The sequence below is a fragment of the Grammomys surdaster genome, unplaced genomic scaffold (assembly GCF_004785775.1).
Source record: "Grammomys surdaster isolate TR1022 unplaced genomic scaffold, NIH_TR_1.0 125889, whole genome shotgun sequence".
Classification (NCBI taxonomy): domain Eukaryota; kingdom Metazoa; phylum Chordata; class Mammalia; order Rodentia; family Muridae; genus Grammomys; species Grammomys surdaster.
In genome coordinates this window covers 3604387-3616759 of record NW_021620714.1, presented here as the reverse complement: position 1 = coordinate 3616759, position 12373 = coordinate 3604387, and the positions used below count along the sequence as shown (strand labels likewise).

Genomic DNA, 12373 nt, shown 5'->3' with positions numbered 1-12373 from the left:
CACAAACACACAGACATAGCATACCAGCACACATGCTCCCATGCATATACATAATTTAAAAAAACACATATTTGAAAAAAATTTTACTGGGCATACAGAAGAACTGTATTCTTCAGTTTGTCATCATGAGAACACTGGCAGGCAGTTAGCTTTTTTCCTACCTGCCTTACATAGAAGCAAGTTTCACCAAAATAGGTTTTCAGATTATGAAGCCATAGAAAGTTGCTGAATACAGTGAAATTCTGTGCAGTTCCTACAGATCATTAAAATGAGTACTATGTGTTGACATGAAAAGATGTCCATGGTTCATGGCTAAGTGTGAAGGTATCGACACAGTGGAGGTGTGGGCATGTGTCATAAATGCCTAGCTGAGTTCTGGAAGGTTAGACACACCTCAGTGTGTGGATCATGTGTGCACAGTAGGGTTCTGGACTGTTCCTGTTTTGTGCACTCCTGTATTAGAATTGTTTTTATAATAAGCATAGTTAATATTATGGTGATCTAAGAGAGCTGGCTGTAGTGGGAACTACAGATAAGAAGACCGTTCAGGAGGCAGAGCAAGAGGGTTTGAAATTCAAAGATAGCTTTGATTACACTTAATGAGACTGTTTCAGAAAAAAATTGTTGTGTAATAAACAAATTAGTAGTACATTTATTAAAATAATTACGTAAGCCATCTTTTGTTTACGAATAAGTAAAGTTTTATGCTTAGGATCCACTAGATTTAATTTTCAGGATTGGACTGCTACATTTTTAACTTGAAAGTTATGGTCAGAGAAGCTCTGAAACTAGTTAGACATTATGACTGCCTCTCCTTGGACCCCTAAAAACATTTCTGATATGTTAAAAAAAAGCCAAAAAACCTTAATGGCTGTTCTTGCTCACCCCAAGGGCTGTGTGCAGGAAGCATGAGCTTATGCAGTATGACTTGGAGACAGCTGCTCAAGACCTGGCTTCCAAGAAACAGCAGTGCGAGGAGCTGGCCACTGGGGTGAGTGCTCTCCAGGTCTCTGGTGCTGGAGTAGTGGGGTCGGGGTGGAGTGCAGTTGTAATGTGCAAGATACCTGTGTCTTAGGAGAATCATGAGATTATTGGTGCCTTTTTTTTTTTTCTGGAAAGCTTTATTACAGATTACAGAATCACTCATACAGTACAGTGTCTTGGCTTCCTTCACCTTTAAAAAAAAAAAAAGACTTATTACAAGCGTGTGTGCATGTGTTCATGTGAGCGTGCATGTGTCTGTGTGTGTGTGCACCACACCTGCAGAAGCCAGGAAAGGGCATTGGATACCTTAGAACTGGAGTTACAGGCAGTTGTCAGCCAATGTTCTGGTGTGATTGCTAGGAACCAACCTGAGTCCCTTGAAAGAGAAACAGATGTTCTTAACCACTGAGCCATCTCTCCTGCCTCTGGTTACTTTCTTGATATAAAAAGATAACAGCCATCAAAACTATGCGAAGGTGTTCTGTGGGGATTTTAGTTTGGGGCTGGGGTTAAGAGTACTTGGTGCTCTTGTAGAGGATCCAGATTTGATTCCTAGCACGTAAGTCAGGGGACTCACAATCACATTCACCTCCAGCTCCAGGGGGATCTGATCCTATCTTCAGGCTTCTTTGGGCACCTGAATACCCATGCACTTATACACATAAATTTTAAAAAGTAAATATTTTTGAAACTTAGTTTACCTTGGAAAGTATTATCCAATCAGAATCAGTATATTTCTGCTAAGGAGTGTGTTGTACTCCCTTAATGCTTAATGGTGTGGTATGTACTTGTGAAGGAAGCTCTGTGTCTTGAATAAACCTCTCTGTACAGTCCAGCCAGTTGGCTAGAATACATTAGCTAATATGCTGTGAGAAGGATCTAGAAACAGGGCAGCAGCAAGGGCACATAGCCTGTCTGTCACTCAGCTCCAAACAGTTGCTCAATCTTAATGCATGAGATGGGAAGCCTGCTGGGGGAGGCAGAGGCAGACAGTCTGTTGCATTTCAAGCTGCCGGTCGATGTAGTGAGCCCCTGTCTCCAAAAAGACAATATCATAATGACTGTTTTCAAGTGGAGTCGGCTATAGTTATATTGTTTACAACTGATCCTCAGAACGTTTGCATAGTTGGAAACTAAAACTGTTCTGTTGAAAGCTCCAGTCTTCTCCTCAGTCTTGGTAACCACAGTCCACTTTCTGCCTCTGACTGACTCCTAAATACTCCATTTCAGTAGAGTCAGACAGTGCTCGTCTCTGGCTGTCCTGTTAGGATGTCCTTCCAGTCATCTGGCTTGCGGCACATGCCAGAAGTCTTTCTCTTTGGTTGATTAATGTCCCACTGTGTGTAGCAGGCCTCATCTGTTCATCTGTTTCTGTTTCCCTTTAGACTGTAAGAACATTCTCGTTGAAGGGAATGACTACCAAACTCTTTGGTCAAGAAACTCCAGAGCAGAGAGAAGCCAGGATCAAGGTGCTAGAGGAGCAGATACATGAAGGAGAGCAGCAGCTGAAGTCTAAGAATCTGGAAGGCAGGTAAAATGCTGTGCCGCTTAACAAGGTTAGACGTGACCAACTAGGTATTCTGCAGTGACAGCTCCTGCTTTGTGCCCTCCCTGGACGCTGACTGTGTGCTGACGGCAAAGTTGGACTCTAGAAACAGTTGTGATACGCAGGGGGAGGCATATGGATTGTAATTTTTTTTGTTCTTATACTTTTCGTGATTTGCATTCTTTGCACATTCTGTGCACCCTTTGCAACTCTTTTTACAAGGCCTGACCATCCTGCAGAACACCGTGTAAGTCCCACCCTCCCACTGTCACGGCATGGAACTTGTTCTGTAGTGTGCCCGTTGGTACTGCTGGTGGCTGGTCAGTGACTGTCACTGGGCTCATGGGACCTTCAATGTAAGTAACTGAGAGGTGTATCCCCTTCATACCTTGCATAAAGGTTTGGAACATAATTCTCATAAATATTTCTGGAAATTGAGATCTCAGAGATCTGCTTCCATCATTTGGCCCTTTTTCTTTCTGTTTTCTTCTAAGTGAGAAGTAGATTGACACAGACAGTCCACTGTTTGAGCCAGGCATCATGATGCATGCCTTTAGTTCTAGCACTCAGCAGGCAGAGGCAGGCAGATCTCCGAATTTGAGGCCAGTCTGCTCTACAAAGTGTGTTCCAAGACAGCCAGGGCAGAAATAACCCTGTCTAGAAAAACAAACAAAAAAATTTTTTTTAAGTGCCTTTGTTAATTTTTGGAACTGTGTACTTTTAAAAAAGTCAAAGTCAGTTTTTATTGATATAATTAAAAGGTGCCTATAGGGATTATTCATTCATGCATTCATTTGGTGTAACTCAGTCACACTGTGTTACCCAAACTTGTGTGACTCCTAAGGTCCAGTTCTCCTTCCCCTTCAGCCTCCCTAGTAGCTGGGGCTCGAGGAACCTGCCACGGAGCCCTGCAGTCTGAGTTTAGAACCCAGATTGTCATTTAAGATTTCCATTTAGTTTACATGTATGAGTTATTTGCCTCATGTATGTGTATGCACAATGTATGTGTCTAGTCCCAATAAAGGCCAGAAGAGGGTGTCAGGTCCACTGGGACTGGGGTTACAGACAGTTCTAAGCTGTCATGTGATTGCTGGGAACTGAACCCCAGTCTTCTGTACGAGCAACCAGTGCTCTTAACCACTGGGCTGTATCTCCAGCCCCCAGGTCGTCATTTCAGTCATGCACTTGCTAACCAGGATTACTTTGCAGTGGCCAAAGGCAGGCATTTCCTGGCATCTGTAAGGCTATGAGTGTCTCAAGGAACCATCCATATCTGTTTGAAGGTAGAGCTGTTGTGACACAAAGTATGGGTGTACACAGAAATACTAAGCATAATACAGGGGAGTATCCAGACACCCCTGTTTTCCTCTGACACATTTAGGAAAGGGTGAAGCACCTATCTTATACAAGCAATACCTTTTTCTTCTACATAGGCAGTTTTAAGACACTATGGTACCGCTTATCCTGAGGAGATATGAACAGATGTCTGTTTACTCTAGTTAGGCACAGATGACACACCACACAGACAGTTACTTTAGCATGGTGAGCGAGTGAGTTCATTAGGGTTACTTACAGGAAGTGAAGAATGGCATGACAGCCGTACCCCTGGAGCCCTGCCCAGCTTGCAGGTGCCTCCACAGAAGTGAAGCTTTACCCGGAGTTGTTCACTGCTTCTGTGACCTTGGAAGGGACCTTCTGAATCCAAATCCTTACATGTGACATTAGCTTCCTTCTCTCCTGTATTAAGGGAGTATTAGGATTTCAGTTTGGAGAAAATGGCTATACAAACAGGTTGTTCGGGCATGTAATGTACAGTCTTTAAATGAGAATAATCATGGCTATGTAATTTTATTTCAGAGAATTTGTGAAAAACGCATGGGCTGATATTGAACGCTTCAAAGAACAAAAGAACCGGGACCTAAAGGAAGCCCTCATCAGCTATGCTGTCATGCAGATCAGCATGTGCAAAAAGGTAGCCAGCCCCGTGAGCGTGTGGCTTCCTTCAGGGATGTGTGCACAGGGAGGTTGCTTAAGTAGTGGAGTGCCTCATGAAGCAGGGATGGAGACAGGAGAGCTGGACATGTAAGGTCTTCCTCAGCCTAAAACATGAGAGTCTAGCTCAGAAAATACAGGCCCATGTGATGGCTGTGTGGGTGAAGGTACTGCTGTCAGACCTGACCCACAGAACCCACTTCAGCCCTTTCAAGTTGTCCTCTGACCTCCACACACTCTGTGGCATATGCGTGCCTTCCACAGAGAGATAAAAAGGTAAGTAAGAAAGGGCTTATAGCTTATGTAAGTTCTCTTACTAACTTTTCCTGATTTCACAATTTAATTTTGGAAGAACTCCTATAACGCAACTGTCAGTTACTGTGTCTCCAAGTTTGCGCCTGTTTATAATTTGTGTTTGAAAGTATGCACCACTCATTACATGACTTTAGTTACATTTATGCTGTTCTTGAACAGAACCTTAGAATACCATTCCTCATAAGTGTAAGGTGCTATAACAAATAATAGAAGCATTATGGGGGGTTGTGGTTATGACTTGGCAATAAATTTTACAGAGACTGTACAGCCACTCTCTGTTTTGAAAGATACACCTGGGAGCTGGAGGAAAGCTTCTGCAGTAGCATTTGGAACACAATAGAAAGTACTCCCTCACTTCTGTATCCTCATCTTAGATTTGCGGGTGTGGCCAGAGCCTGTGGTATCTGCACACCTCTTTGTGTGTATGCTTTGTGGTGCCAAGGATTCATCTGAGCACCTCCTGTTCCCCCCATTACAGAAACTTGTTTCCAGTCTCTGAACATCACTATCTAGCATATCAAGTAATTTAATTTGCATTAGCTCAGGAGAATGTAGTAGTAACTAAGACAGTCTTACAGACTTTTTAAAAGAAAAACACATATAAACCACACAGATAATTCTTTTGCTTATTCTAGAATAACTATTGCAAGAGCTTAATAAAAATGTCTATTCCTTTTATTTCCTAAGAATGATACCATAGAATCCCATCATTTTTTGTATATGTGCTTAATTATAATAGATTTTTATATTTGAAATTTAACCAGGTTCTTTTTCTTTTTAATTTATTTAGATCCATTCACACAGGTCTTCTTCCCCCAGGGTCATGCCTATGCAGAGCAAGAGTTCTTCCACTGAGCTATAGCCCAGACAAAGTCAAGCCATGCAGCTCACACTAACTGCTTTGAATTCACTATGTGGCCTAGGCTTAACTTAAATTCACTATGTATCCCAGGCTAGCCTGAAACTATGCAGCACAGGGTCACCTCAAACTCTCACTCCTGTCTCCACTTCCCAGGTGTTACCACAGCTGGTAAAGACTAGTATTAGCTTACCTTGGGTAAATATGAGTATCTCTCTATATTTTACATATGTAGTTACATAAAATGTCATTGTTAATATATCATTATTAATCAAGTTCTTAATTAGGTGTAATTAGATGGCTGAATTGCAGCAGTAATAAAACAAAGCAAAAGCTCACAAGTCACAGAGCATTTTAAAGTTGGTAACAGACACTTCCCTAGCACCTACGGAGCCCTGCCATCAGTCTCTAGCATCACATACAATGTAACATGCTTACGGCCAACACTCAGGAGGTGGATCTCAGGCAGGAAGATCAGAAGTTCCCACGCTGAGGGTTTTGGTTTTTTTTTTTGGTTCCAGAAAGGTTTATTGTCATGGCAAATGGTGGATAGATCTAGGCGTACCCCTGTAAAACTCAGGGCAGTCCCGAGTTATATAGGGAGGGAGAAAGGGGGAGGATCTGGGGAGTCTGGGGAGGCATGCTTAATTTGCTCCGCCCTCTGGCCTTCATTAGTATGTAAATCCCTAGGGCCTCAGGCCTATAGTCTGGCCTATGTGACTGAACAATGTAATTCTATGGAGACTGGACTGCTTTTTAGGACCCTGGGTTCTTGGGGTGCGCCAAACTCTTGCCGGTTCTCACGCAGAGTCTCGGGGTTCTAGGCAACTGCTCAGCCAAGAACCAGAATACCCTTTTGCAGTCCCACATCTCCTCCCCTTTACTTTTTTTAAAAAAGAGGGGTCACTGTGGTGAAAATTTTGGATGAGGAAGCCAAAATAAAGCATTATGTAGGCCAGAAGGGTTAGCACCATTAAGTCACAGGGTAAGGGTAGTTGGAGGGGGGGTAGGGAAGGCAAGGGATCATTGAATCAATTGAATTCAGGTGGTACAGTTTGAGGGTAGTAATATCTGACTAATCTAGATACACATTACGTTTTCCTCACTAACATGTAACTTTAGCTATTTGACTTTGGCAAAAGAGTTGATCTGTAGCTGGAAGGTCTGAATCTGTCTGTAGGACTCAGTGAGTGTCTCTGGATCTTGGCATGCATCTCTGGATCTCAGCATGTCTCTAGAATCTGCAGTCAGGTGGTGTGGCTGTAAGAAGACAGCATGGCATCCTAGGCAGGTTCTAGGAGGTGGCGTTGTCTCTGCTGGACTTGTGGGAGCACCTGTAGAATAATCACAACAGGGAAGCAGCACCCAGGCAGGGGGATGTCTGCAAAGCGTCCCACAATGAGTTTAAGAGTAGCCTGGGCTACATGAGCTGGCCCCTGGCTCCAAAACAAAAGTAAATAGTACTTCTAAGTGTTTTGATTAACCTTTTATAGTGAGTTATCTGATTTATCAAATCAAGTATGCTAAAACTTTTGGGTTTTTTTTTCTTTCCTTAAAATAGACTTATGCTTACTTTTAATAGTCTATTTGTATGTCTTGGGTGTGAGTATGTGCACGTGGGTGCCCCTGAGGGCTGGAGGTCATAGTTGTGAGCAGCCTGATTGGCCACTAGGAACCAGACTTAGGTCCTCTGCAGGACCAGTAGCATACTCTTAACCACTAAGCCATCTCCCCAGCCCTAGGCTGATGTTTTAAAGAAAATAAATGGCCAGACGTGGTGGTGGTGCACACCTTTTAATTCTAGCACTTTGGAGACAGAGAGGCAGGCAAATTGCTATGAGTTTGAGGCTGTCTATATGTTGAGGTCCTGGCCATCCAGGGCTATATTATAAAACCTTGTTTCAAAACAAACAAGTTAAAAATTGATTTTTCATGTGCTTTACAGATTTTAAGTATTATAAAAATATCACAGATATAATGAAAATTTCAATGACAGAACATACTAAGTAAAAAGTCCTCCAACCACCACCAAGATGCCTTTGAAAAATATCTCCCTTACACTTTAATGTGCATCCTTTGGAATATTTTGGTAGCTACAGTCATTTAGAAAATACATTTTACCTTCTCCCAGAGAAAACTGGATTTTATGTGCTCATGTGGACCTCTTACATAGCAGTGCTGAGATCTATCATGTTTTTTTTCTTTTTTAAAAATCACTTATTAATGTACTGGGAGGGGGGCACGTGCATGTTGGTCCCGGTGAGCCACTTCACCTCTCTTCATTTTCTTCTCTCAGGATAGGGCCTCATGGTGTAGCCCAGGTAGAGCCCCCCTGTCTTTCAAGCACAGGATCGTATCATCTGCAACTAGGGATAATCTGACTTCTCTGATCCCATTTATGTCCCTTATTTTTCTTAAGATTCAGGACCGTATTGAGCAAGAGTGTGAGAGTAGACGCTGCAGTCTTCCCATGTGAGGGGGATGTGTACAGATGCCCCCGACACTGTGATGCTGTCTGTGGGTCTGTTGTGTAGAATCATGTTACAAAGTTTCTTTTGTTCTCAGGGAATTCAGGTTTGGACCAATGCTAAGGAATGCTTCAGCAAGATGTAATCCCATGAACTGACCTTCTCTTCAATCAAAGCACCCCAAAACGAAGCACAAGTACAAGAAATCCAACTGCTCCTAATACATAAAAGCGTACAGTAAATGAAACAAATCAGCTTTCTTTAAACATAGTTGTGTTCATATAGCACAAAATGATACATTTTAATGAAGAATAAATATTATAATTTGAAGTTTTGGGGACTGGTGCTGATTCCAAAAAGTTAATTTAATAAGATACACCAACAGATTGTTAGTCAGGCTTCTGAACCAGTGCCTGCCTATACGTCAGGATGTGAGTTAATTTCCATGTGCTCCTCTCAATGCCGACTGTCCAGATCTTTTCATGGGGGGAGTTCTTCCCAAGACGAGACTCCGTATTTACTTTGTAGGACCCACTTCTGCCATAGGGTTATTGTATCTTGCCTTAGAGTTGAGCTGTTTGGTTTGACAAAGCTCAGCAGAAACTTGTTGTGAAGTCTAAAGTTTTCTTCCGTGTTCCTAGATCCTGTACCATCTGCAACACTAGAAAATGCCTTCAGTTTGTGTTTTACCAAAATTTTGATACTGGTCAGAAATTTTATACTGCCAACAATGAAGTCTCAGCTTCTCAGATTTGCAGCGAAATAAATACATTATTAAGATCTAGAAATTGCTATATAGAAAGTTTTAATTGAACATTATTATTCTCAAATAATTGTTAACTTTAGCAGCAAGCCTCAGTTTCTTCTGCTTGGCTCTGTGCACATGGCATTTCAGGTACGAGATGTAGCATTTCCCTGTGTGAGACACTCATGTGTAGTGAGCACATGTGGGCTGGTACCTTCACCTAAGTTAACGTGCTTTTCTATTGCCTGGCTGTGATTTTGTAAAGGTAAATTATGTTGTGTGTTATGTGTGTTTCATGGTACATATTCAGAAGCCAAGCACTCTGTCTGCCAGCTTGCAGAACCCTAACTGTGCACTCATTATTTCTAATGTTTGAAAACTATACTCAGTACTGTTTGACATTTGACTTTTTTACATGTTTAAAATGTTGCTGGATTTTTGTGCTGTTTCCCAAACTTATATAATAAAGGAAGTATCGTGTTTATTTCCAGAAGATTCGTATTATTTTAAGATGATCCATACATGTAGATACCTGATTTTTTTTTTGTGAGAAAATAATATATGCTGTATTATGTTTTAAAGTGACCTAATGTTGGTGTTTTAGAAATAAGATACTAAAATTAGAAAAGATTTAATTTTTTTTTGCTATAGTTTTCCTCTGGTTTGGTTCTTTTTGAGACAGGATTTCATGTAGCCCAGGCTAATCTTGGAACTGGTTTTATAGATCAGGCTGGACACAAAGGCCTATCGCTGCCTCAGAAGACCAGCTATCTCTGCCACCAAGTGAGTGCTGGGATTAAAGGCATGAGCCACCACTCTTGGCTTTGCTGTGGTTTTTGAAGATAATGTTGTTAGAAGCAAAAGTTATCAATGTGGATACACATTTTCTTCTATGAGTGCCAACCTTTGTTGATTAACAAAACCCCCTTCTACGTGGTAGTTAAAATCACACCCTAGGGCTTGGGTTGTAGCTTATAAAGAGTCATCCTCCCTGTGTGCCAGGCACTGTGATCAGTTCCTAACACCAGGGAAACATGAAGTAGAAGACAAGTATTGTCTCAGAGTGCTCATCTGTGCATGTGATCTCAGCACTCAGGTGGTAGGGGCAGGGGAAGGCTACATAGTTCCAGGCCAGCATGAGCTAGCTATGCCCCTACCCCCAAAGAAACCTCTTTTGTAAAATGACTTTTAACAGAATGTGGTAGGGTTTTTTGGGGGAGTGGGGTTAGATTTATAGTATGTGATTTTTTTTTGTTTGTTTGGTTGATTGGTTGGTTTGGTTTGGTTTTTCGAGACAGGGTTTCTCTGTGTAGCCCTGGCTGTCCTGGAACTCACTCTGTAGACCAGGCTGTCCTCGAACTCAGAAATCCACCTGTCTCTGCCTCCCAAGTGCTGGGATTAAAGGTGTGCGGCACCACTGTCTGGCTATGTGTTTGAAAGATGAATTTAAAGCCAAATGTGGTGATGTGTGTGCCTGCAGTCACGGCTGCACAAGGCCCAAACAGTAGGACCCTTCAGCCCACAAATGGGCTCACGGCGCTCTTAGTTGGTAAAGTGCTCACCTAGCAAGAGACAAGTCCTGGCGTTCATTCCCAGCACTGAGAACACAGCTGGCTTCATTCCCTGTCCATCCCGACCCCCACCCCCACTCCCCCCCCATTTAGAGGCAGCTCAAATGAGGGCTAATTCATGGACTTGGCACAACGGAGCCTTTCACCTCTGTTACTTTCCATTGCACAACACATCCAAAGGTGAAGGGTTGAGCATGGAAAGAGTTCAATGTATAAAATGTCTGTATGTGTTAGAATAGCTGTAGAGATCTGTGTAGGCCAGTATATAAGTTTCTAAGCCATGGAGTTTTAGAAAGTGTTTTTTAAGTGTTTTCTTTCTTGTAATTTGTTTTGTTCTATTTCATCTATTAGTTATAGAGGTGTGTCTTAGTCAGGGTTTCTATTCCTGCACAAACATCATGACCAAGAAGCAAGTTGGGGAGGAAAGAGTTTATTCAGCTCATACTTCCACACTGCGGTTGATCACCAAAGGAAGTCAGGACTGGAACTCAAGCAGGTCAGGAAGCAGGAGCTGATGCAGAGGCCATGGAGGGATGCTACTTACTGGCTTGCTTCCCCTGGCTTGCTCAGCTAGCTTTCTTATAGAATCCAGGACTACCAGCCCAGGGATGGCACCACACACAATGGGCCCTCCCACCCTTGATCACTAATTGAGAAAATGTCTTACAGCTGGATCTCATGGAGGCATTTCCTTAAGGGAGGCTCCTTTCTCTGTGATCACTCCAGCTTGTGTCAAGTTGACACACAAAACCAGCCAGTACGAGGTGTCAACATCTCCCACATCAACAGACAGTGCAGTCCTGTTAGAGGCTTCCATTCAGAATTTTTGAGCCCTAAAACAAAAGCAATTCTTTCAGAGACAGGATTCCAGGATCTCTAAAGCCTAGATATGATTTCCTCTCATTTTAAAGACTAAGGCCAGGTATGATGGTTCACCCCTATAGTTCTAGCACTAGGGAGGAGGAGGTGGGGGGATCATCCGAAGTTCAAGGCCAGTCTGAGCCACAGAGTTAGATCTTGTTTCAGTCTGTAAATAAGGAGGAAACTAGTTAAGTCCAGCACCTACTTGGATCTGTAAGTTAGCCATTCAGGAGACACTGGCCAGGAGGATCACTTGAGTCTGAATTCCTCACCAGCGTAGACAACATGGTTATAAGACCCCCCACCCCAAAAAATCAAGCAGTCTTAAGTAGTTAAGATGAGGGAAATGACTTGTAGCTAGTTGGCCTGTGTGGCATTCCCAAGTGTCTGTGGTTGCCACTTCCATTGCCTTTCCAGTAGCCTGGGAGGGTGAGCTGAGGCTGGCGAAGGTTTCTGCAAGACAGGCGTGTGGGAAGGAAACAGGTGACTAAGCAGCCTGAGAGGAAGGCTTCTACTTCAGTTACCCCGGCAGTTACGGTTGCCGATTGCTCTCCAGTTCCTTCCTAAACATGAGCTGGTATATGACACCCTGGCCTGTGAGCTGGAGGCCAGAGGCAGTTCTACATGAGCTAGGCCCCAAACAGCAGGCTTTCTAGTGTCCCCACTCAGGAACTGGAGGGACCTCAGGAAGCTCCTATATCTGCCTGACACTGGAGCTCCTTTATGTGCCCAGCTCATGTTCAGTTGGCGACATACACCAGCCCAGGAGTAACAGAAGCCCACCGTCCTCTGGTAGAGCTGGAAACTGAAGCTCCTGGTGGAGCACCTGGATATCCGTGACGGGGACACTATCTGAATGAAGGCTAAAGAAGCAAAGGGCACGCCTGAGTGTGCAGACCTTGGCCCGACTCATGTGACTGTGTCAATATTCTAGATAGGATAAAGGGATAGGTGTAATTTCAGCAACAGGAGACTAGGACAGGAGGATTGTTGTGAGTTTGAAGTCATCTGGGTCTACACAAGTAACAGGCC

At 43.1% G+C, this 12373-nt stretch overlaps 1 protein-coding gene across 1 annotated transcript in view; it reads left to right on the top strand.

Annotated features, from left to right (window-relative positions):
• Snx4 (sorting nexin 4) overlaps window positions 1-9397 on the top strand; it is a 61409-nt gene extending 52012 nt beyond the window's left edge. The window contains exons 11-14 of the mRNA XM_028752283.1: window positions 892-991; window positions 2370-2515; window positions 4388-4502; window positions 8262-9397. Coding sequence (XP_028608116.1) covers window positions 892-991; window positions 2370-2515; window positions 4388-4502; window positions 8262-8309 — 409 coding nt within the window. The 3' untranslated portion in view covers window positions 8310-9397. The remainder of the gene's footprint in view (window positions 1-891; window positions 992-2369; window positions 2516-4387; window positions 4503-8261) is intronic.
• The last annotated feature ends 2976 nt before the right edge of the window (window positions 9398-12373 follow it).